Here is a 22,417-nt window from a genome sequence, read left to right as displayed (position 1 = left end):
TAATGACTTTAAGGGAACCAGGCAGAGGTTACAGACTCAATAAAAGGTAATAGCTCTTCTCTTTCAAACTCTACATGGTTTACCGTATAACCTTATTCAGTAATACATCAACCTACATTACATGATGTCTTGTGGTTGCTGAAGCTGTTGGTTCTGTCTTGTATTTTAAGAAGCAGCAAGACTGTTCTAAAAAATAACTTTCAGGTAACTACCTTTTCTTTCAGATGCTCAGCAACTTATGATTTCTGCAACTTCCCAAATGCCATTCAACCCTGTGCAGCTAAGAGGCACATTGCTTTGTTTCCATTATTAGCAGCTTCATTTCCTTTATTTTAAAATGAAATTCCAGATTTTAAAGTTTGTACTGATTACCAAAGTTAAATGACCTAGGTAATTTAATTGTAATACCTCTCCTCACCAAAGAACTACTCCCCAGAGAACCCTGGACATTAAAGAGACATTTAAAAGAACTTACTGACTCCCAGACTAAAATAAGCCTAGAGCAGAAGTGGTATCTCTCACCCACACCCGACAACGTAAATTTTAAAAAAAAAAAAATTTTCATATTGGCCCCTTGTTTTCTTTTTATAGTGTCTTTTTGTCATCTGCTCCCCCGAAAAATCGCTGCACAGCCAAAGTCTAAAAACAGCTGGATGAGCAATGATGTTTATCTTGGCAGTCTCAGAAGGGTGGGGAAGAAAGAAAGAAGAAATGGAGTTTATATGTCTCCCCCTTGTCCCTCCTCCTGGCTCTATGTGTGGCTGAGCGTTTGCTACCAGTCTCTTCTTATAACAGCACTGAACTCTCTGGCACACTTAAAAAGGAGGGATAAGGAGCATAGCGTGACCTGGAAAGCCATTTGGAATTTTCTGTTATTTGTTACATAAACACATCACATGAAATTTGAAGTCGGGATGCAAATTAACATTTGGTACTGGTTGCCTCCTTGTTAAGCATTACCAGGATTTGGAAAATCAGACTGGGTGTCGTTTTTTCACCACTGCTAAGTGAACAGTAGAAACAGTGACTCAAATAAGAGGTCATTTAAGGACAACTGGAGTTTGACCCTGCATTTCCTGCAGAGCCAGATGACTGGTTTCACTGCAGCTCTCATGCCCAGCTTTGGCTGAAGAGCTGTTTTGAAATCTTTTACCTCTGAAGCTCACACTGACTATTCCATCTACATAAACATAAAGACACATAAGATCTTAGGAGGCGAAAAGTACAATGCAACAATACTTTACACGTTCATTTTTTTTCCCCTAACCTCCAGGTTGCATATGCAAACTGCATACTTACCATATTACAAAAGTGTGATTTAAGTATTAATAATTTTTGTACAATTATAAATTTAGCATTGATTTTTAAATCATAGTTATTAATCTGTGTCACTTTTAATCATCATGCTACTATGTATGAGAGAACAACGTATGACAAAATAGGTTTCTACCTAACATGAATGAGTGTCAAACACAGCTGCTTGAGAAAGTTTTCCAGTGAAATTCTAAGCACGTCATGGCCTCCCAAAAATCATTTTGATGCACTGCCCAGTTTAAAAAAAAAAATCTGCACAGTAATAATGTCTCTTGTTCTCTATAGCTACCTAAAGTCTAGACACGTTACCTCTTCTTTGGAACAGAGACCAAGGCCCAGCCTTCCCTAGATACTTTCAAACAACTAAGGCTTTGGCTCCTCTTGCCTTACAGGAGCTCCTGGAAATTCAATACTTTGGAATACTGCTGACATTCATGTAGGCAGACTTGGGTTTAAATCTGCTCTACGTTTGCCAGTGGATTTGTACATTTTCTTTCCTGAGATGTTCTGAGGCTACAGAAAACTCTTTCTAAATGGGCACGGGTTTGGGAAACACAAGTGGAAGAGGGGCTCTTGCTCCCAAGCTCCAGTCTCCTGTCTCTACCTCTTCCAGCCGTCTCCTTTGCTCCTTCTGCTGCTCAATGCGCTTCTGTCTCTCTGCCAGTAGCTGCCTCTTGTACTCCTCCTGCTCACGGAGCTGCTGCTCCTGCAGCAGCTGCTGTCTCCGAAGGGCTTCGGATCGTTCCTTGTTTTCCTGCTGCAGCCTCAGGAAATCACGTCGGAGGGTTGATTCTCCAGGCACATTGACAATGGAACTGCAACAAAAGGAAGTTGAAGTCTCTCATACAAAAAAAACCTGATGGGCCATTAAATACCTTTTCCAAAGCAGGGAAACATTAATAAAACATATAATGACGTTAAATTTTAATCTCATTTCTTTCAAAACGACACTGGATGCACATCAAATACATGCTCTCAGTGGAAGGTGTGAAATGAGGCCAAGCAAAATACGGACCAACTCTGACATGCTGGAGCCCCTGACCAATCACATTTGCCATAAATCTCCTTCCATCCAGAGCTCTCTGGCTCTAAGCCATACAACAGGGAGCTTTAAAACCTTCAGCAGTCACAGAAGAGGCATTCAAACCCTTTGGGTGGTTCATGTAGCTTGTGCATGCACTTAATAGAAAACAGAAATTTAGCATGCTCCTGATTTACAGTCATGGGCATTTAGACTTGCTTAGCATGGACTGCTCAGAACCCTCCAAAGAGCAATTATTACCTTGGCTCTCCTTCTTGTTCAGGCACTTCCTCCTCTTCTTCCTCACTTCCACTATATTCATACTCCGTCTCATCTAAAGGAAAGAAACATTGACTTAGTGCTTATCTTTAGTTTCAGGACAGTGCAGATTTGAAACAGTGCCTTAATGAACCAGTTCTTAACCCCTTCAGTGAGAAGGTCCATCTCAGACCCTAGGATTCATTTACATAAATACACAAGCCCATCTTCCCACACAGGTAGCAACACAGTGCTTTGCAGTAAACTTTTGGCAAATTCCCTGAATGACACCAAGTTCTACACATAAGACAAAACACCTGGGGAATCTTGGCACCACCTGAACAAAGAGAATAGGTTGCCCAAGACATTTGCTTCACAGGTCTCGTGATGCGTTACTTCCTGAGTTTGATTTATGGCATCATTCCAGAAATGAACCTACCACAGAACAAAAAAATGTACAGGCATAAATGCCAATATCCTCCTGAATACTGTTTAATGCTCAGATGGAAGAGGCAGTAGCTCATAAGAGAGTAAATGCAACTTCTCTGAAAACGAGATGCTTGCACCTGATGTTTTCTCTGTATAATGATAGAAAGACAGAACAAAACTCAAAAACCTGCTGAGAGTCAGCACATGAATTAAAAAAGAACCTCTCAAAGGTATGGGGTTTTTTGGAGTTTTTCTAGTGGTGGGGATTTAGACCAAAAAGCAAAACAAAAATACCTATTCTTAGTAAGCTGCAAGACTGGATTTTTAGAAGCGCATACCTTTCTCTCCTCTCTTCTTCCTGGTCCTGTCTATATGGTCCTTAAGCTGGATTCGGACTTGCCTTTCATTTGGTTGGTCACGTATAAATGGATGTTTCAGTAGTTGCTCTGTAGAAGGTCGCTGCATGTAATTCTTCACTAGACAACCTTCTATAAAGCTGAAAAACTTTTTTGACCTGAGAAAGCAGGAAAGGGAAAAAAAAAAGCAAAACAAAGTAAGATCACAGCCGCAACTCAGCTCAAACATCTTTTCCCATTCTTCCCCAAAATCTAACTCCTTTCCTCAAAGAGCATCACATCCCAGAAGATGGCAAAAATGCTGTTTGAAAGTGTGCTTCCAAAACAGAGCCAAGCATGCTCCAGCTGAACACCAGGCTGGGTGGACACAGGGCAATACCAACATACCTGCAGTGCTTTGGCACAGCCTAGCAGAAATGTGCCCTCTTTCACAGGCATAATTGCCCTGAAATGCAGGATATATTAGTGAAAGCAAATCATGCAAACCCAGCTCTGCTACTTCTGGGCTGGAACTGGCTTGCATCCAGCTTGCTTGGAGCACAGGCAGGGCAGCTCTGGTGTGTCTCCACCTGCCCATGCTATCTAAGGGCATGTCTACTTCAGACAAGCCATGAGGAAAGCCGCAAGAGTCACTGCCAACACTGCACTAATGCAAGCAGCACCATGCATGCTGCTGCTTTTACAGACAACTTGGGCTCACTGAGAAGGGTCTATAATAGCTTAAGCTTATTTATTTTCTACCCGAAGACCCATACAAAGCAATTCTCACAGAATAACACGCGATGTTGAACAATGCTGTCCATTCAGTACCAGCACTTGGGGGCAAATTCTCACTGGCACAATTTAAGGGATGTAAACCGAACTGAGTTCCTCCTGCACACCACGTGAAGTGACAGGGAATGGAAGTCTGTCAAGCTGGGGCACCACCACTCTCAATCTGCACTTAATTTGAACTCAAGTCACCAAACAAGCTGCCTTTCAAGATGCCAGCAAGGGAAATATTCACAACTGCATTCTTCACCATTTGGCCTATTTTCTCATAACCTGATACTGACTACAGTAAATAAAAACAGCTGAGTCACAGCAGCCCTGGCTTTGGCCAGATTCACTTTTTGATTGCTTGGTGCTCTCAAGCTGCTCCCGTGCTTGGGCAGCAAGTGCTTCTATTATCTGGTTAAACACAAAACCAACAATGGTTTCCATCCATTGCTTCACTTTCCTAGCACCATGTAGGAGGCTGAACTCAAGGTAATTTCACTTTTTTCTGTTATTACTCACACCTAGAATGTTATGACTCTGAATAAAAAGCAATAAAAAGGTTCATGAAATGTTCGTACAAATACTTTAACACATGCAGAAAGCAGATCTGAAAGAAGGAGTGGGATACCCTGACAGCGTAAGTGCATAAATAAGTCAACTCAGGCAAAGACCAAGTCCAGCAAGCAAACCAAGATCATATTATGTTGATTTTGAATAAGCAGGCAAATCACTATTTTGACAGGATCACAGCATTCTGCGATCACATTCAATCTATACGAAACCTCTTTCCAGGGAGTATTTTCATTTCACACATGCCAGTCATAACCAGTAACTGTGAGGAAATCCTCCGATACTAATGGATTCTTCTCAGCTGGCAAGGAGTGCACACTCAATTTCAATCGTTTACAATAATTACAATAAAAGCCTTCATTACTTTTAATAGCTCCTTTCAACTTAGCAACTAGTACACTATAGTGCTGCTCTGCTTCTGTGTTATGATACACAGGAGAAAACGTACTGCTTATTAAGAGTGCTGCATGAGTTTATATTTTAAAATACAGTTCTATTTGTCACCTTAATATTGATGCTGTTCTGTAGAGAAAAAAAAAAAAACGCTTCATTTTTATTTTCACAGAATTTGGTACTATATCTCTGGGACAAACAGAACTAAATAAACAATACATGCTTTTTATTTTATGCTTTGGTTCAATGGCACAGGAGATAACAAAAGAGTAATTTTAGGTAACAAATCGCTCCACAGTTCTGTGGAAGTGGAAACAGAATGATAAGCACTAAGACAAAATACCATGGCTACAACAGAAGATAGAAACAAGAGGCAACGTATACATACCATTTCTTGGATTTTAACCGTGGTGGAGGGTTTCTGGGTATCAGAAAGAGTGCCCTCATGGGATGCATGTCACAAAGTGCTGGAGGACAGAAAACAAAACCAAACACAAACATGTAGGCATTTGCTTAGTTGCTCTCTGTCAATATCACGGCTTCAGCTCCCACAGACATTCCCACAATCCCCACCACACATGCATGAATTGTAGATAGCAACCCAGCTGGATGGAATTTGACCAAAATGACAACAATTCTGCAGCTCAACGTGCTAAGGGCAGCCCCGAAAATCAAGGCACACATTAACTTTCAGAATCAATCACAATGGGAACATTTGTGCGCAGCCCTCCTCCATTTCCAAGTTATCTAACTTAAGTTTCGCTCAAGAGAATACTGGGAGATAATGATGGCAGAAAGGAAGAAAAACTGTTACATATAAATTCTTCACTTGCCCTCGTCTCCCATACACAAACAACTAAAGCAGGGTGCCTCATTTTCACTCTTTAAACTTGAAGCTTTTCTATATTCCCAGGCCTGCAGATTTTGAAACATGGAAGTATCAACATGGAAAAAATAAATAAACAAAAAATATTCCCTGCAGAACTGCAGTGTAAACCTGAACTCTCTTAATTCAGAAAGCATGGAATTGGAGTCTGGAATTTCTGCCAGACAATCCTTCCTGCTGTGCTGGAGCAGAAGTACCACGGCAGAGTTGACAGAGCAGGGAAGGAGGCTGCCCAAGAAAGGAAACTGAAAGCAAATCCTCCATTTTGATCATCTTCCCATGGCTGACCTCTTGCACCACAATTCCAGCTCCAATGATCTCTGCAGGAAGAGGAAATGTCTTCCATGCACAAGAAACTCAGGACAAACAGACTGACATGATAGGAATCCAGGTTTCTGAGACAAGAGGCCACAATGCTGATGGAGAAAGCTCTTGGATGCCCGTGGATTCTACTAGATCACCAAGTTTAAGGACAGACTTTTCAGCTGCTTCTCGAGGAGAAGGAGGCAGACCCCACATACCAGTGGACAGTCCAAGGCAAGAGCTATTTACCATTAACACAGGATTTTTGCTTACTCTCAAAATGCCCCTCTTCTGATTTTACATGAAGAGGGGCCATGATTTGCTTCAGTGCGAAGATGAAAAAATATTCCTGTCCAATTCCAGGCTTAGAAAGCCCACTGAAAAAGCCTTTAATTGAGAGCCTCCCAGGCAACTCAATGCTCTGAACAAAAAGATAATGCAAAAAGGAGGTCAAGTGGTAGCTCAAATGCTGTTAACACAGGGCTGGCTGAGGTGTCCTGGGAGCAGCTCTCAAATGGGCATTCATGCAAACTTGCCATTAGAAAGGGAAAAAAAACCCAAACCATCAGACCTCCTACAACGTGAATCCAAACAAGAATGTCATGCTTCATTTTATGAATTTTACATTAACAACAGCAACGATCTGGCAGAGGCTGCAAATGAAATGATTGCTTTTTTTTCTGCTAGGAAAATGTCAATACTTCATTTCAATGCAATCATTTCAAGTTTCAAGCTGGGCTCTTGTGTGGTGGTGGCGTTTGTTTACACTTAGAAAGAAATTAATATTGTAGTTTACTCTTAAGTATTTTAGCCTGCTGGGTTTTTTTTAAATCCAGAGCCAAAGCTGGGAGTGGGGGTAAGAATATTTTCCTATATACTAAGAGTTTTTTCCAGGTTTTTCCTTCAAAAATATCAACATCAACTCATGAGTGCTCTCAAGCAGTAAGCATAAATAAAGTTCAACATTATGTACTAAGGATGGATTTACTGCTTAAGTCATGCCACTTCTAAGGAAGATCAATACCTCCCACTGATGAATTGAAACATAAGGAGAAGCAATGTTAGCCTTACCCAGCCTCATAGAAAGGCAACGCAGAAAAGATTGCTACAGGTGCTTTTTTCATTACGGTCAAATTTCTCAAGGCTCCACTGCACCTCTCCCTAGCTGAGGTTCCAGTATCCCAGGCCAGACCATACACAAACTGGGACACGGACACGCTTCCAAAAGACAGTATACTACCCATAGGAAGGAAGTCTGATGCTTGATCAGGTTCCAAATATTCCTGCTATAGAAATTAAATTACAGCAGTCTGCACTGTAGTGCTTAAACACTATATCAAAAGTGTTGCTATTTAGGGGATTTTATATTTATAGGGCAGGCAAAACCAAAGAGAATAGAAATAACACGAGGACACTTTCAGAAACCTCAAAACTAGGTTTAGATTACAACAAGCATCTCTTAAGTATACGTTTCAAGCTTTATTCAGCCCACTGGAAAAGCACACACATCACTTACGGGGAGCTCCTTCTGCCATTTCTATGGCTGTAATGCCGCAGGACCAGAGGTCACTCTGCATAAAGAGAGACAGACACCATATGTTAGGAGGTGGATTTACCCATTCAGACAGTAAGAGTGCTATTTGCAGAGGCCCTGTAGGTGAGGCTGTAAGGAAATAACAAGGTTGTTTAAATAATAAGCTATTTTTTTCTTTAACGGTATCACAAAATGCTCTTTGCCATATCATACACATTTATAAACAAATGCATCTACATATTCATACAGAGCATGCAAATGACCCTTCCTAATAACACATGAATGTATTCACATTAGGACAAACAAAAATACATTTGCCCTAAGTCTAAGTCTACAAAACAACAGATTTTTTCCTTGTTCCTCCCTTGTTTACAAAGGATCAAACACTTCCCTGTAATAAACTCACGGAATACACTCTTGATATTCCCCCAAGCAGAAGACAAAGAAAATGAAGGACTAAATAGGCCGTGGAGCAAAACCCCACAATTCAGTAAGTCCTTTTCACTGTCTAAATCAGCAAATAAACAAGTACAGATTAGTGGAGCCCTTCCTTGACTTTTTTTGTAATTAATGGAAACCAGATAATAAGGTAAGCACATAATATTAAAAAGAGGAATAGCCATTACTGCTAAAAAGGTAAGAAGCCTCTGCTTCAATACTGGTGGCCAAAGCAAATGCTCTTTCCCTATCACATCAGTTTTGCTTGAAACATCAAGAAAGAAGAATCCTTCAGTGAGAGACTTTGAAGGTGTCACCTCTGGAGAGTACATCTGGCTGGAAGCTAACTGCACTTGCTCCTGAATTAGACTCAGGAGGCTCAAATGTAGCTGGAAAAGTCCCAGCAAGGAATGAAATCAAGAGATTCATTATGGGGAAAAACAGCGGAGGAGGTTGCTGAAATGAGTATAGCCACTCCTATGAAAGACTTGTTCTTATAAAAAGCAGCGTTCATTTCTGGCAACAGTACTGATTTTGAACAAATTAATGAAAACTGATGAGCAAACAAGCTCTTCTGTACTACCAGCAGAGAATTTCTAATGGTCTGGTAATTGTACTTTCAAGCCCAGCAGGGCAATCGTTTCTCTTCGTGCCATACTTCAATTTAAGCAAAACTGCACAGCCTCCTGGTCTTATGGAAGCTTTGACCATCAATTTTCTAAGGGAAGAAAAAAATAAATAACTAAAAAAGACTACTCCTTCAACACCCCTATGGTGTCCATCAAGAATGATACATGGATGTGAAAGGAACCCCTTTTCACACTGCTGCTGTACTAACGACTACAGCAGAGTTCTTCTCCTTTGCTAGATCATCTAATAATTACTTTCCTAATAATCTCATCTGTAAGGATCTAAAGCACTGTTTTTATTTCAAAGAGCTGTTAGTTGTAAAAAGTGATTAAATCAAGACAAACATGATCAACATGATCAATAAATCAAAAGCCATAAAAACACCAAATCAAACCTCCTGTGTTTTTTTTTTAAATAAATTTCTACACACTAACATCAATCTCAGCAAGTTGATATTCAGCCTTAATATTCCGTATAAGAGCCTAATCATTGCTTTTCCAATGTCTTTGTTGCCTTTCCTGGTTACAAGTTTGAATGGTAGCATTAATTCTAAGTGAAAACTTTTAAAAAACCTTTTTTTTCTCATACTTCCTGCTTTCATTAAGCTAAGCTGAGAAATATATTTAAGATTACAGGATGCTCTAACTAGAGAAGTTTAACTCTGAATACACATACATAACATCTTTAAGAGTAAAGCAAATACCATCAGACCAATTAATGGTTTTGCAGTAATTAAGTCTTTTATCAAGACGCATATGCATCTAGAAATCAGGAACAGACACAGTGTAAATACCTCCTCCTGCTCTTCACTAGCTCTCCAGACGGTGCGTCTATTTAAGGCAACACCTAAAATGCATTGTTCTGGGTTATTACAATAACTGGGGCATATTCAAAGACAGTTTTAGGAAAAGCATTATACAAATTGAGAACACAAGCACCTTCAGTTAAACTTTTTTTTTTTTGGCCTTCCCAGAGTACCTATAGCACAGTGAAGTCTATACCTTATGAAGCTAAGACAGTACAAGTCACAGCGATGAGCCATACCTTGTGCCCCCATAGCAAGAATGTACCTACACAAAACAAAATTACTCTTACAAAGCATAAGTCACAAAAACTGTTGGCATTCATGGATGTTCATAATGCAGTGGTAAGCTATAGTGTGTTCACTGCTGTATTATTTTTCTGTTAACATGACTCTCTTACTCTGTAATCATACGTAGCATCTGGATTTTCATCACAGGCAATAACTTCTGGAGCCATCCAGTATGGAGTTCCAATGAAAGTGTTTCTCCTGCCAACTGTCCTGTCCAGCTGAGCGCTCACACCAAAATCCACTGCGAGTGGGAAAAGATTAAAATCAAATCAGAGGGGAAAAATAATGCAGTGATTACTTCTGTATGATGATTTGGAAATAAAACCAGGTGGATATTCCATGTGGGAGGACCATGCTGAAGAGAAACATGATGATTCATACAGAGGCAGCCGACTCCTTGTGTTTCACTTGCAATGTGCTCAGGCCACAAGCCCATGAAGAGACACAGCAGGGTCTCTTCACCTTTCTCCAATCTCTCTGTGAAGCATCACCTCCCCAGAAGTGAATGTATGGCTGAAAAAATACCATCCTCCAAGGGAGGCTGAGGTTCTCCTCCTAACTGGTGAAGCTAAGCACAAGACTGTCTCCACAGGCGGACTCAGCTTCCCAAAGGTACCTTCCATGCTATGGGAAAACCACATGTGAACAAGTCTCCTTTTTGGCTGTCCTTTTTTGCTCTGAAGCTGGACAGCAAAAATAATTTGTTGCTCAGTGAACAGCTCTCTGCTCCATAATGCACAGAGCAGATGCATCACAGGAAGGAAAGATGAGGATTATTCAGGAGGTGATAACTTCGAGCACATCTGCACATGGGTTGCAACAAAGACATTTATTTCATTACCAGAGATTTTCCCTCCCTTTACTTCTCCTCACTCCCAATTCCATTGATGAGATCACATTCACATCAGTAATATATGCCTTTCGATACCAGAAATTTTGTCTGTCTGGGAAGGCTGTGTCAACTTCACAGAATCCATCATTTGAGTGATACAGACAAACTGGTAGAGACAAGCTCTGTGGGAGCAACAGTTCAGGAGCTACTGTGCTCCACTTTGGACCAAAAGAAGGAAAGCTCTCCAGAGAACTTCTTCCTCTGTCAGGAGGACAGAGTCAGGACATCTTTCTATGCCTTGTGCTGCAGGAAGGTGTAATGCAAAACAGAAGGGATGTGGGCTGGGTGGGAGGCCTTCAGCATGGCACTATATTTAACCAAAAAAAGGTGGTGAATGTAGTGTGATGCAAACACAGAAGGTTAAAGTGTGCAGTAACTGGAAGAGACAGATTAGAGAAAAAGAAAAAGGAGATTGTCCACTTGCAAAGGAAAGAAGAGCCATGGAATGAGCATGATTTTCAGCAGGCATGTCAGAGGTGGAAATGCATTTTGAACTTCATGCCACTGCTTCCTCAAGGGCATCACCCAGAATCTGAACAGCACGTGCTGGTTTTAATTAAAACCAAATATAGGAATGATTTCTATCACCTCCCAAGTCCAGGATGAAGGGAATCAGAATGAACCTGTGTCACACAAAACTTGATGTAGATACAAAACCATTCACTCACTAATTCCAGTGGAAGACTGGAAGAAGACAAATAACCCTGAATGAAATACAACAACTTGCAGGAGGAAATATGTCCGGAGCCTCAATCCATGTGAGAGAAGTGGCAGAGTGTACATGCTAAAGAACATGTTGCAAGGCTTTTGAAGTATGAAATTAATGTGGGAACATCAGGAAAAACAACAAAGGCTAGATGAATCAGGAAGCAGTTGTGCTTGCCTACTTACCGAGTTTCACTTCTGCATTCTCTGTTAACAACACATTTTGCCCTTTGATATCCCTGTGAATCACATGGTGGGCATGAAGATGTGCCAGCCCCTGCAGTAGGGAAAAGAGAGGAAGTAGAGAACATTCAGAGTTAGGCTCTTTGTTCAACAGCAGGCAATCCGTGCCTTGCAGCCCTGTAGCCCGTGCTTTGGTGCATGGGTTTGTGCTCAGCATATACACATGCAATGCAATCCACAGGAGCCTTGTAGCAGCACACCACCCGCTCAGCTTTCGATAATTGAGCAGGGAATAAGGCCCCAGGTTGTATCCATGCTGTGCATACACACAGCTCAGCATCTGCACTGTGCAAACACTTCTCAGCTGTCACTTGGAGGAAGCTCAGCGACCAGAAAATCTCAGTACAATTACATTGTGAATGACAGTGGTGTCAGTGTAGTTGGTGACATCCAACATACACTGAATCACGCTTAAAAGAAGGGAAATTTAGTCCAGGAATGGGGTAGAAAGGACAAAGGAGGAAGCAGCATGATGCAGGTATGTCTTCTGAGAAGGAGGAGGGATGGTGGTGGTTTAACATTTATATTGGAGGGTGATGGAACACTGATGGCAAAAAAAAGTGCTTTTGCAAAGATGGAATGGAATTCTCTAATCTATCTTGACTTATCTTCCATAAATATGAAGGCAGATAATTGTTCCTCAGGAAAAAAAAAATGGAGGAGGGGAAAAAAAAAAAAAAAAAAAAATAGAACAACGAGCATTGTACTTTCCAAAGGAAACAAAACCTCCTGGCATACGGTACTTTTTGTTGAGACAGCACCTGGATGCATGCCCCAAAGCGTTAGCCATGTGGAGGGAGGGTCGGGGAAGACATATGTTGCATTCTACTCCCTAATGTAATTGGTAGAACAATAGGCAACCCTCTTAGCAACTGCCCGTATTTTGGTTTCTCCTCGGCATTCTGCTTGGAAAACTGCAGTCTCCAGTGGGATCATCTTGCCTGTTTGCACTGCCCTCACAGACTTCTAATGTTTTATGAAAAATAAAGCAATAGAACCTTTACAGCTGCAAAAGGTTAAGAGAGTAGTGCTTGCTGCAGAGAAATATTTTCTAACACATGTTCTTCATTAAATGATCATTTATCAGTTTGCCTACATAACCATTGGGCTATTTTCTTTTTTAAAAACACTTAATGAGCAGGACAAAAAAAATATATAATCCACAGCTCCTCCTTGCATATACCACAAGGAAACAAACTGAATGGTTAATGTCCTTGGTATCCACTCACTGACTCTTAACACTAATCGAGGCCTTATTTTTTGCAAGAATGAAGGCTTTTCCACGGCTTCACACAGGATACTTTTCAAAGCCTTACACTATACTGCCTCAGTCAGGGAGATAATCATATGAATCATATGTTCTCTCTGGAGTACAATCTGATCTTACTGGAAAAATACATTCAGGCTTTTGAGGGGTTAGGATGTGACCAAGGGGCAACAGCTTGACCCTCCTGCAGTCCCCATGTAAGTTCTCTGAGGTCCCTGCAATCACACAGGGATGCATTCAGGAGGCTCTCACCTACATCTCAACCTGCACAAATTTTTGGCACTTTAACTCGTTTAACTTTTTGTTACACAAGCTCTCTCTTTCATCACTGACAAACTCAATGTCAAATCAGGTTTGCAATGCCTGTTTGCAATGTGAATTTTGCATTCCTTTTTTCCAGATATTCCAGTTTCTGCTCGTAAACAATTAAGGCTCCTTTTACGAATGTCTCACAAGAATGAGAAAACAGCTGTAACGCTTTTCTGAAGTAAAACCTTCTTTCACTTTCTCAGCGAGCATGATCCTACCACCTTAAGAAGAATTTACGGTGAAGGCAACATGGCATGCAATACCTCCAGGTTTGCACAGTTGTGCTCAAGTCAAGCATAAGATTGGTATTCTGTATTACAGCAGTTAGCTTTCTCTACTATGAAGCATGCTATCCACTTGACTGGAAATACAACCATCAGTAGGTATTCATGACGGTAACTTTTATTTCTTCTAGTAAACAATTCAAAATGTGTCAGCCCAAACTTCAACAACCAAACTCTCTCCTCGCAGATGGAGTTTGAGCAAGAGACCACAATCACATGCCTCCATCATTTAAAAAAATCACCAAGACAGAGCCAATGTGCAACGCAGACATCAGCAGCACTGATTTATGCAAGAGCTACTGGTGATTTCCTTTAACATAAAGCCCTTGGAACTTCAGTTTTGATGGGGCAATTGAACAGACTCACTGTGAAATGGAATGGGTAGGAGGCAATTTGTATTACAAAGAAGCATGAGGAAAATCATACCAGATTTACTTAGCATAGCAAACATGCCAATTCAAAAAGCACTTCAACCGTACCAACTGGAAATTAAATATGAGACGTAATTAGCTAAAGCTTCAGCTTTAGAAGAACTGATGAGTGGCATCCCTCCTTCTGAGGAACTTTTGCAGTGCCTTATGCTAGCACTCTACAGCACACAACCGCATGCGATGTATCTGCTCGCCCTAGAATGACTGCAGCAATAAGCAATATGTAAGCACACTGCAGCACAGAATTCCCAATGGCTGGCCTGAGCTAACAGCTCCCTTCCTCCACAGGCTCGATTAAAAGCAGAGAATGAGGGCTGTAAGCATATTTGGAAAAGCCCATTCTGCACCATCTAGTGTTATGACACTGTTGCAACCTGTCTTCTAAAAAAAAAGCTTCTAAAAAAAGCATCTTACAGGCACATGGGCACTGTTTCTCAGCTTCTACAGTAGATAAGGACTCTGGTTCTTAAGCTGCCTTCTCATGCAGCACTGCTCTTACAGTACAGCACAACTCACACAGTTGTGAGCATTTGTGGTCTTGTCCTCACTGCCAATGTAGGAGATTGAAGTTAAATGATGCACAGCAGACATCCATTTACTCCTACATGCTCTTCAGACAATGACTTGGCTAACAGAACTGATAGGAACAGTTTCCTGCAGAACTACAAGCTAAGTTACATCCGCAAGATTGCTCCCGTGTTTCTGAGTGCAGTGAACTATTTTCCTTACCCTGAGAATCTCTCTGGAGATGTATGCTATCCAGTCTTCTTTCAGAGTATTCCCTTTCGTGTTCTTCACAAGGTCTGTGATAGAGCCTGCTCCACAAAACTCCATAACAAGCTGCAAAAGAAATATCAGCATGCAATCAACATTAAACATTAAACACAGTTTCCAGCTGTCTAGCAAAGTAAAATAATCACGCTGCAGCACCGATTTGGGAAACCCTCAAGAAGCACACAGAATATAATTTATTTTACCTCTCTGTCTTGAAAGTGGATCCAAAACAAATGTCTCCAATGTGTGTCAGACAAACATGGAATATGTCTCACATTAGTTACCACATTTTCAAGGACTGATTTAATCACTGTAATTTAATACTGGGAATCTGGATATGCTCAGCTGTGCAAAATGCATTAGCAGTAACAGAAGTAAGAGCACATGCAGTGCTGAAGGAATCAAGCTGACCACACCATTGCAACACATCTTAATCTATATTTCCCACTTATTTATGGAAGACAAGAGCGTGTACTCGTGTCTGTACGCCGCCATTTCAAACCCAAACTTTAGTCCTCTAGAGGGAATAGATGAGATGCGATGAGAAATGGGTAGAATTCTCAACTGCAGCTTTACTTTCACAGCCACGCATGCCTATTGCTCAGCTCATCTGCCTTGTTCCCATGAACCACATTACTATCCATCTTTGAAATGGGGGAAAAAATTACTTAAAGAGCAAATACACTGCTAGTAACAAATCTTAGCTCAGCCATCACATTAGCTTATGTTATTCAATTCTCTATCTGTTCAAGCAAGCACCAAATTCTATTAGGCAGCCTTTCCATAATGATATTTCTATCATCCTCAAATGATTTGCAAAAGGGAAAGGCTTATGAACATGCCTGAGAAACATCTGCTTACCCACAGTTGGTCATCATGTCCTGGAGGACTTTTCTTAATGAAAGCACCATAATAAGTTGCAATATTTCTGTGATGAGAATATTTCTTTAGCATATTAATCTCCAGTTTGATTTCTTCTTCTTCGTCCTTCGGAAAAACAAAATAAAAAAATGTATGTTTAATACACCATGGGCATAAATTATCCTCTTCTTTCTTTTATAAAGTTAAATTTATATCATCATCATACTTAATAAACAAATCCCAGGTTCATGCTAACAAAATCCTATTCATTGAGATTGTCTCAAATAGACCCATAATTCTCTAAGTTTACAGTAGAACAAAAAGTAAGCAAAGTATCACAGAATCACAGAATGGCCTGGGTTGAAAAGGACCACAATGATCATCCAATTTCAACCCCCCTGCTGTGTGCAGGGTCGCCAACCACCAGACCAGGCTGCCCAGAGCCACATCCAGCCTGGCCTTGAATGCCTCCAGGGATGGGGCATCCACAACCTCCTTGGGCAACCTGTTCCAGTGCGTCACCACCCTCTGACTGAAAAACTTCCTCCTAAGATGCACTGGTCTTCATCCAAAACCCGATGACTATAGTACCTTAAACAAATATGCATGTAACAGACTTCTATTCTATGTAACCCAGAGAACTAAAAAAAAAAAACACAGAAAAATTGTCAATTTACAAGAAGTATTATTTCTCTTTTTTTGTTTGTTTGTTTGTTTGTTTGACTGTGAAGATTTCAACCTATTCTATTTAAATGCCACCAGACTGGCTCAGTGTAGCAGGAATTCCCCTCCCTGCATGATCAAGGCATTCGCCTCACACACAGCTTTTCTCCTCCTCCATCCGGCTCCACAGAGGAAAAGCAAGTGCATCAGGAAAAGAGGGCTGGGAGCCCGACCCGTAAACAGGATGCTGCAATACAAAGGCAGAGGAAGGACTTCCCCCTGCTCGCCCTTGTCAGAGCTGTGCCAAGCAGAGAGCAGCTCAGGTGAGAGGAGGCTGTCCTCACCATACATGAGATCAGCCTTAGAACAAACCGCACAGCTGTTTGAAAGGGGCAACGCTACACAACCACTTCTTAAGAGCACCAAGAATATGCAACTTAAATAATAGCAGGGTGCATTACGTGGAAGGATCCACGCATGGTTCTGGGACAATGCAATGGCAGTGATGTATGAGCGTGAAGACAGAAGACAGGGGAGAAGGAGCAGCCACCATCTTACTCTTCCACCACCAACGCACTCCCTGGCCTTTCTTTAAGCACACCTAGACAGTGGGAGTCCTCACTTAGCCCAACTCAAGGCAACTAATTACTAAAAAGAGAGCTGATTTCCCCATTTAGTTGGGGTGTGTATTTGCTCCACAACCTTCTAGCTTTACATACCCAGGGGCCACTTTTCTGCCTTATGCTGACTCCAGGAAGAAGCTGCTACCCCTTCTCCCTAGGGTGGCAGGCTGGCTGAGATGACAGCGAGTGTTTTGATTATCCTGTACATCAAAGCTGATTACATTTTAAGCTTTAAACTTCCTTGCAATTTGCAGCACACCAGCAATCAAACATCCTATCCACGACATATGCAGATGTTAATACTAACTACATGTTAACTATTTATATGCGTCGGTACGCATGGCTTCAGTGAAGGAAACCACCGTGTGCTGTAAAGGAAACAATTGTTTGAAATACACCAGCACTGGGATGCAGTGCTTACTCATACATTACTAGGAGAGAGTTCCCAAAATGCACCAGGGAGAAACTATTCTTAAATCTTCTCATGATGCCTCTTTAAAGTAAAATACTGCGCATTTCTGGAACGCTGAACAGTAATATTATCTAGTAAATCAAAGTTCCCAGCAAACAGCAGCCCTGGGAAAAAGCATTATTATCAGCATGGCTTGTTGAGCCAAAAGCTAACTTGGGGCTTCCTCAGCTGTTTCTGCTGTCATTGCTGTTGTGTGATTTTTTTTTATTTAGTCCATATGCAAAAAAAAAAAAAAAAAGTAGAAGAAATATATATGATCATTGCTAGAAAGTACAATTCTGAGCTTTGAATTTAGGCAAAAAAAAAAAAAGCTGCATTGGGAGCTCTGCTAAACGTAATAGTTTGGGACTACTATGCTTGGTGATTACTAGGTATAATTGGATAATCTGCTATTTTGTATTCACTTTTTATAAGAAAATTATTTCCTACCACCAGCACATAAACACAATGGCTTCTACAATACAATGGGCAGGATGTCCTAAAAGTTGTTCGTGCTTATCTACTATAACAACAGCAGCCAAAATGACGATGCCTAGACAGGATCCATTTCTGAAAAAAAACAAAGAGCAAACAAAAAAAAAAAAAAAAAAAAAAACCACCACTAAAAAACACCCAACCCCAAGAGCACATAGAGATCCAGCAGATTGCAGGCTATCACTGCTCTATCCTTTTTCCCTTGTGGCCATGTCAAGGCACCTACACCACAGCCTGCGGCGCCCCTTAGCTAAGATCAGAAATGGTGCTAAACTGCTACTTGAGCTGTCACTGAGCATTTGTCCACAGCAAAAGTGTCTCACCTACAGGTTCAGTCCAGTCTGATTGCCAGCTTACAGAAATAAATAGATTCAGTAACCCTTGCCAGTCTTTGGAGGACTCCGCTTACTCAGTGTGGATCAATAGCTGCCTAGCACCAAGTCCTGAAGACTTTGAGGCAACAGACAGGAGTGACCGTGAGGCATAATCAGTGTGGAGAATCACAGAATTGTAGGGGCTGGAAGGAACCTCCGGAGATCATCGAGTCCAACCACCCTGCTGCAGTACTGCTATAGGACAGGAATTGGTATAAAGAATAAAATAGTAAAAGAGCCGAATTGCTGCGTTCCAGATTCAGGACCTTTGTTTTTTCCAGGGTAGAATTGACTTCATTCCAACGTGGACATCTGAAAAGGCCAAACAATATAAACCCTACGGGTGTTTACTTCTCCCCCTAACTACAAAAGGAGGATGAGGTCATCAGCAAAGATCCAGACACTGACTTTGCAGATGTCTTTGCTCGGGTGAGATGAGTCCCACCCAAAAATGTCACCGGATAAGAGCACTTCCGCACAGCTCCGCTCGCAGCCACATGCGAGGCAAGGCGAGCAGCTTGCAGCCATCCCACAAGGAAAGCACCCGTGGGGCCATCCTGGGACTCGGACACGTGGGCCGACGTGGGGGAAGGAAGCTCCCTCGTCTCTGGCCTTCAAAGCTGTCCTTGCTGGTACTGCCCAGGATCACAAAGGGAAAAATTAAATCCGACTGAGGAGAGACTGCACTTTCACGAAGGGGTACAAAACTGTGTCTTTTTTTCCACTGGAGGCGAGAGGCAGCTGGTGAGCCCTTCCTAGTGATTTTATGCAGCTGGCATCAATTACCACTTCAAGCCATTATGTGCAGATACAAACTCTCATTGAAATATTCTTTGTCTGGGCCTGTGCTGGGGCTGGTGCGAGTGTTTTATACTTCTACATTCACTGTCTGTTTGTGACAGCATGTCTGATTACCAGCAATTTTTGCAGTAAGCTATACTTTTGCAGGAGTCACATGGTTAAATCAGGCTTGGAGTGGATTTCCTCTCCTTTTCCACTTGTTTCCTTCCCAAAATTCAATGGCCACACAAGCACAACACCGAGGAATTTCTCAACGTGAGGCTGCTTTTATCAAACAGCCTTCTCCTGGGAGATTACAAACCACATGCACAGAAATCTACCACAGAGCGTGAGGCTTATTCCTAAACACCTGAATTACCACATGACAATTAGCAGCAGGCCAGCCACCCCTCGCTGTGCCACCTACTGGCTCCCAGTCACTGCTGCAGCACCAGGATGCTGTTCTCTGAGGATCCTGCTCGCTCTTCCATCATTCTTTATCGCAACCACTCATTACTGCAAGAAAATTCTGTTTGTTTATACTAATCTTGAGAGGATGAGGAACTCATAAGCACTTTACTGGACACCATGGTGGGAAGGGAACAGACTGGAACAGAAACTCTAGAAAGAAACACAGAATCATAGAATAGCTTGGGTTGAAACGGACCCTCAAGATCATCCAGTTCCAACCTCCCTACTATAGGCAGGGACACCTCTCTCTAGACCAAGTTGCTCAAAGCCCCATCCAGCCTGGTCCTGAGTGCTTCCAGGGAGGGGGCATCCACAGCCTCGCTGGGCAACCTGTTCCAGTGTCTCAGATAATCAAACATTTTGTCCAGGCACCTCAGGATACTGAAGAAGGCAGTCCCGACCTGCCACTGCTCCGCAGCTTCTGTGAGGCCACCAGCAGTCTGAGCCAGAAGAGTCTGTCTTTGAGAAACAGACCTAGGGACAATGGGCAGCAGCACTGCTTTCTATGTTCTATAATATATGGAGAGTATGTCAGGAGCTGGGAGGAAGACAACAGTCTAAAGGTACAGCAACCCCAGGGCATGTCCATGGTGGTCTTACACTCACTCTCCCTTTGATGGAAGAGTTGCCTCTGTGGTTGCCTCAAAAAAGCAGCTTGTGGTGATTGCCAGGCTTTACTTGTATCTCAAGGGATGCCACAGGTTGGGGAGGAGAAACACAGGAGGATTACAGAAAATTTTATTTACCCTAGTGAAGGATAATGGGCAACATGAATGAGGAAACATGGCCAAGCAAGGTTACAGGAAAACAATGCTTTGTGACAAAAGTAAAATCAAGTTTAAGCTTCCAAGTAGTTTACATACTGTCCTACGTCAGTTTGCAGATTCATCCCTTCGGCAACTTTCCTTTTTGATTTAAGAAGTGAGACAATAAAAAATTTCCCATTACAAATGTCATAAGCTATAAGAAAGTGTTTTAATTAATAACACTACCCAGCAGTGGAAACCTAAATATTAAGGCAAGGGGGAAAAGGAAGTCTCCAAGTCTCCTTTTGTCTGCTTTTTCCCATGCCACCACAAAGCTCTGCCAGCCCATATCCAGGGGCTGCATTGCCTGGAGAATGGCTGCTGGTTGCACTGTACCAAGGACTTCAGAATGAGCTCAGCTGGCTATGAACCACAAGCTCCAGCAGCAGCCTGTAGGCTTTGGTTCTCTTTCAACTATCAGAGAATTCAGATGCATGCGGGGAGGCGCAAAGCAGCATCAGCACAGCTTCTCTGTGAGAGAAGAAAGGGAGAACTAAACCACGGGCCCCAAGACAGTAGAAATTGTTTTGCCTTCAACAGGCACCAGAGATGACAGCTCACCCTTTCTTCCACCAACTCACCACCATATGAGAAATAAAATAAATAAAAAATAAAAAAATAAAAAAAAAGGCAACAGGAGAGGACCATAATCCAGCTTATTTTCCTTTCACCTCCCTTTCTATTATAGCTTCTGCTCTCCCCCATCTGAAAAAAAGTCATGAAAGATTCCAAATGCAAACAAAAACCTTCTTGGATAAATCACAACACCAACTTTTGCAAACCACCATTCTGCTTGTGTGTCACATCCTCTCTCCTCCTTTCTCCCCACACCCCTAGTCTGGCTTGCATCCATTTGAAGAAGGATCTATCCAGAACCAGGAGAGTCTGAATAGTGCCTAGCACAATAGGTGACCTTTTCTGGTATTGGAATCCATAATATACACAGTCGTTAATAAAGTTTCACATACAAGAGGGAAGTTTTGGCATGAGGAGCTGGAGCAGTATTGCACGCAGAGCAGTATTCAAACCAGGAGCTGTGGTACTGCCTTCAAGACGGGAAGGAGATCGCAATTTTGGGAGGAACCTAACCACAATAAAAATGAGATTCCAAATGCTGGGCAAGTCCCTGCCAGAGTCTGCCAAGGTAGGAAGTTCATACAAACTGGAAAGCAGAAGAGCTTGCAGTACTGAGAATGCTATGTGGAGAAACATAATCCTTTCCAACCCCAAAATTATGTCAGAATTGGGAATAATATACAAAATAGTTCTTTTTTTTTTTTTTTTAAACAAACAAAAAAAGAAAAGCACAGGCTTCTTGGGAGGGAAAGCCTAAGCTGTTGAATAGAAAAGACTTTAATCAAGACATGCAGTAAACATTTACAAGTCCATATGCAGTGCCTCCTAAATCTTAATATACAAGAGCCTCCAACTTTGTTACTACACCTCTCTCTCTCCTAGAGCATTTTACAGAGCTTTTGAGCTTTGTTACCCTCAAGGTAAAGACCTCATGCACGTTTGTTTGCCTTCTATCTCCCTCCTCTATTACTTTTTCACCCTCAGCACTCCCTGTGTCTGTCCTACCACATGTGCAAGGCCCTTCTTTCACAGACCCCTCACCCACAGGCTGTTTCCAGTTTGGAATCAGTGCCTTTTCTTTCTCTGTATTGTCCTTCCAGTCTTTCCTAAACATGCACTTCTCCAAAAGCCAGCAAGCTGCTTGTGTTTAAGACTAAGGGCTTGTCACACCACATGCTCAGTGATACCCCAGGAGCACTGGACATCCAGCAAGCAACAGGGGATAGGGAGCACCCTCCCACCACTGCTGCCACTTTGCCCCTTATCTACATGGGCAGCCCATGCAGAGAATGCCCTTTGTAGTGTTTGCTGGTTAGAAGCCTCCCAGAGCCTATCCTGATGCTGTGAGCTGCAACATAAGCCTCTGAGCTGCCAGATGTAGCAGACTGGCAGCACCTTGCTTGAAAAGTGCAGTAGCTAGAGACAGCT

At 42.0% G+C, this 22,417-nt stretch overlaps 1 protein-coding gene across 8 annotated transcripts in view; it reads right to left on the bottom strand.

The window, feature by feature from the left end:
• The window catches only part of MAP4K4 (mitogen-activated protein kinase kinase kinase kinase 4), a 151,373-nt gene that overhangs the window by 43,814 nt on the left and 85,142 nt on the right, over positions 1-22,417 (bottom strand). For all 8 annotated transcript variants that reach the window (XM_085214236.1, XM_085214244.1, XM_085214269.1 and 5 more), the window contains 9 exons: positions 15,751-15,876; positions 14,845-14,955; positions 11,768-11,858; positions 10,095-10,225; positions 7,806-7,860; positions 5,489-5,567; positions 3,361-3,536; positions 2,597-2,669; positions 1,919-2,129 (listed from right to left, as the gene is read on the bottom strand). In XM_085214236.1, coding sequence (XP_085070362.1) covers positions 1,919-2,129; positions 2,597-2,669; positions 3,361-3,536; positions 5,489-5,567; positions 7,806-7,860; positions 10,095-10,225; positions 11,768-11,858; positions 14,845-14,955; positions 15,751-15,876 — 1,053 coding nt within the window. The remainder of the gene's footprint in view (positions 1-1,918; positions 2,130-2,596; positions 2,670-3,360; positions 3,537-5,488; positions 5,568-7,805; positions 7,861-10,094; positions 10,226-11,767; positions 11,859-14,844; positions 14,956-15,750; positions 15,877-22,417) is intronic.

The sequence above is a fragment of the Meleagris gallopavo genome, chromosome 1 (genome assembly GCF_905368555.1).
Source record: "Meleagris gallopavo chromosome 1, MGAL_WU_HG_1.1, whole genome shotgun sequence".
Lineage (NCBI taxonomy): Eukaryota > Metazoa > Chordata > Aves > Galliformes > Phasianidae > Meleagris > Meleagris gallopavo.
Note: the sequence above shows the minus strand (reverse complement) of the source record. Positions and strands in the feature narration are given on the sequence as shown.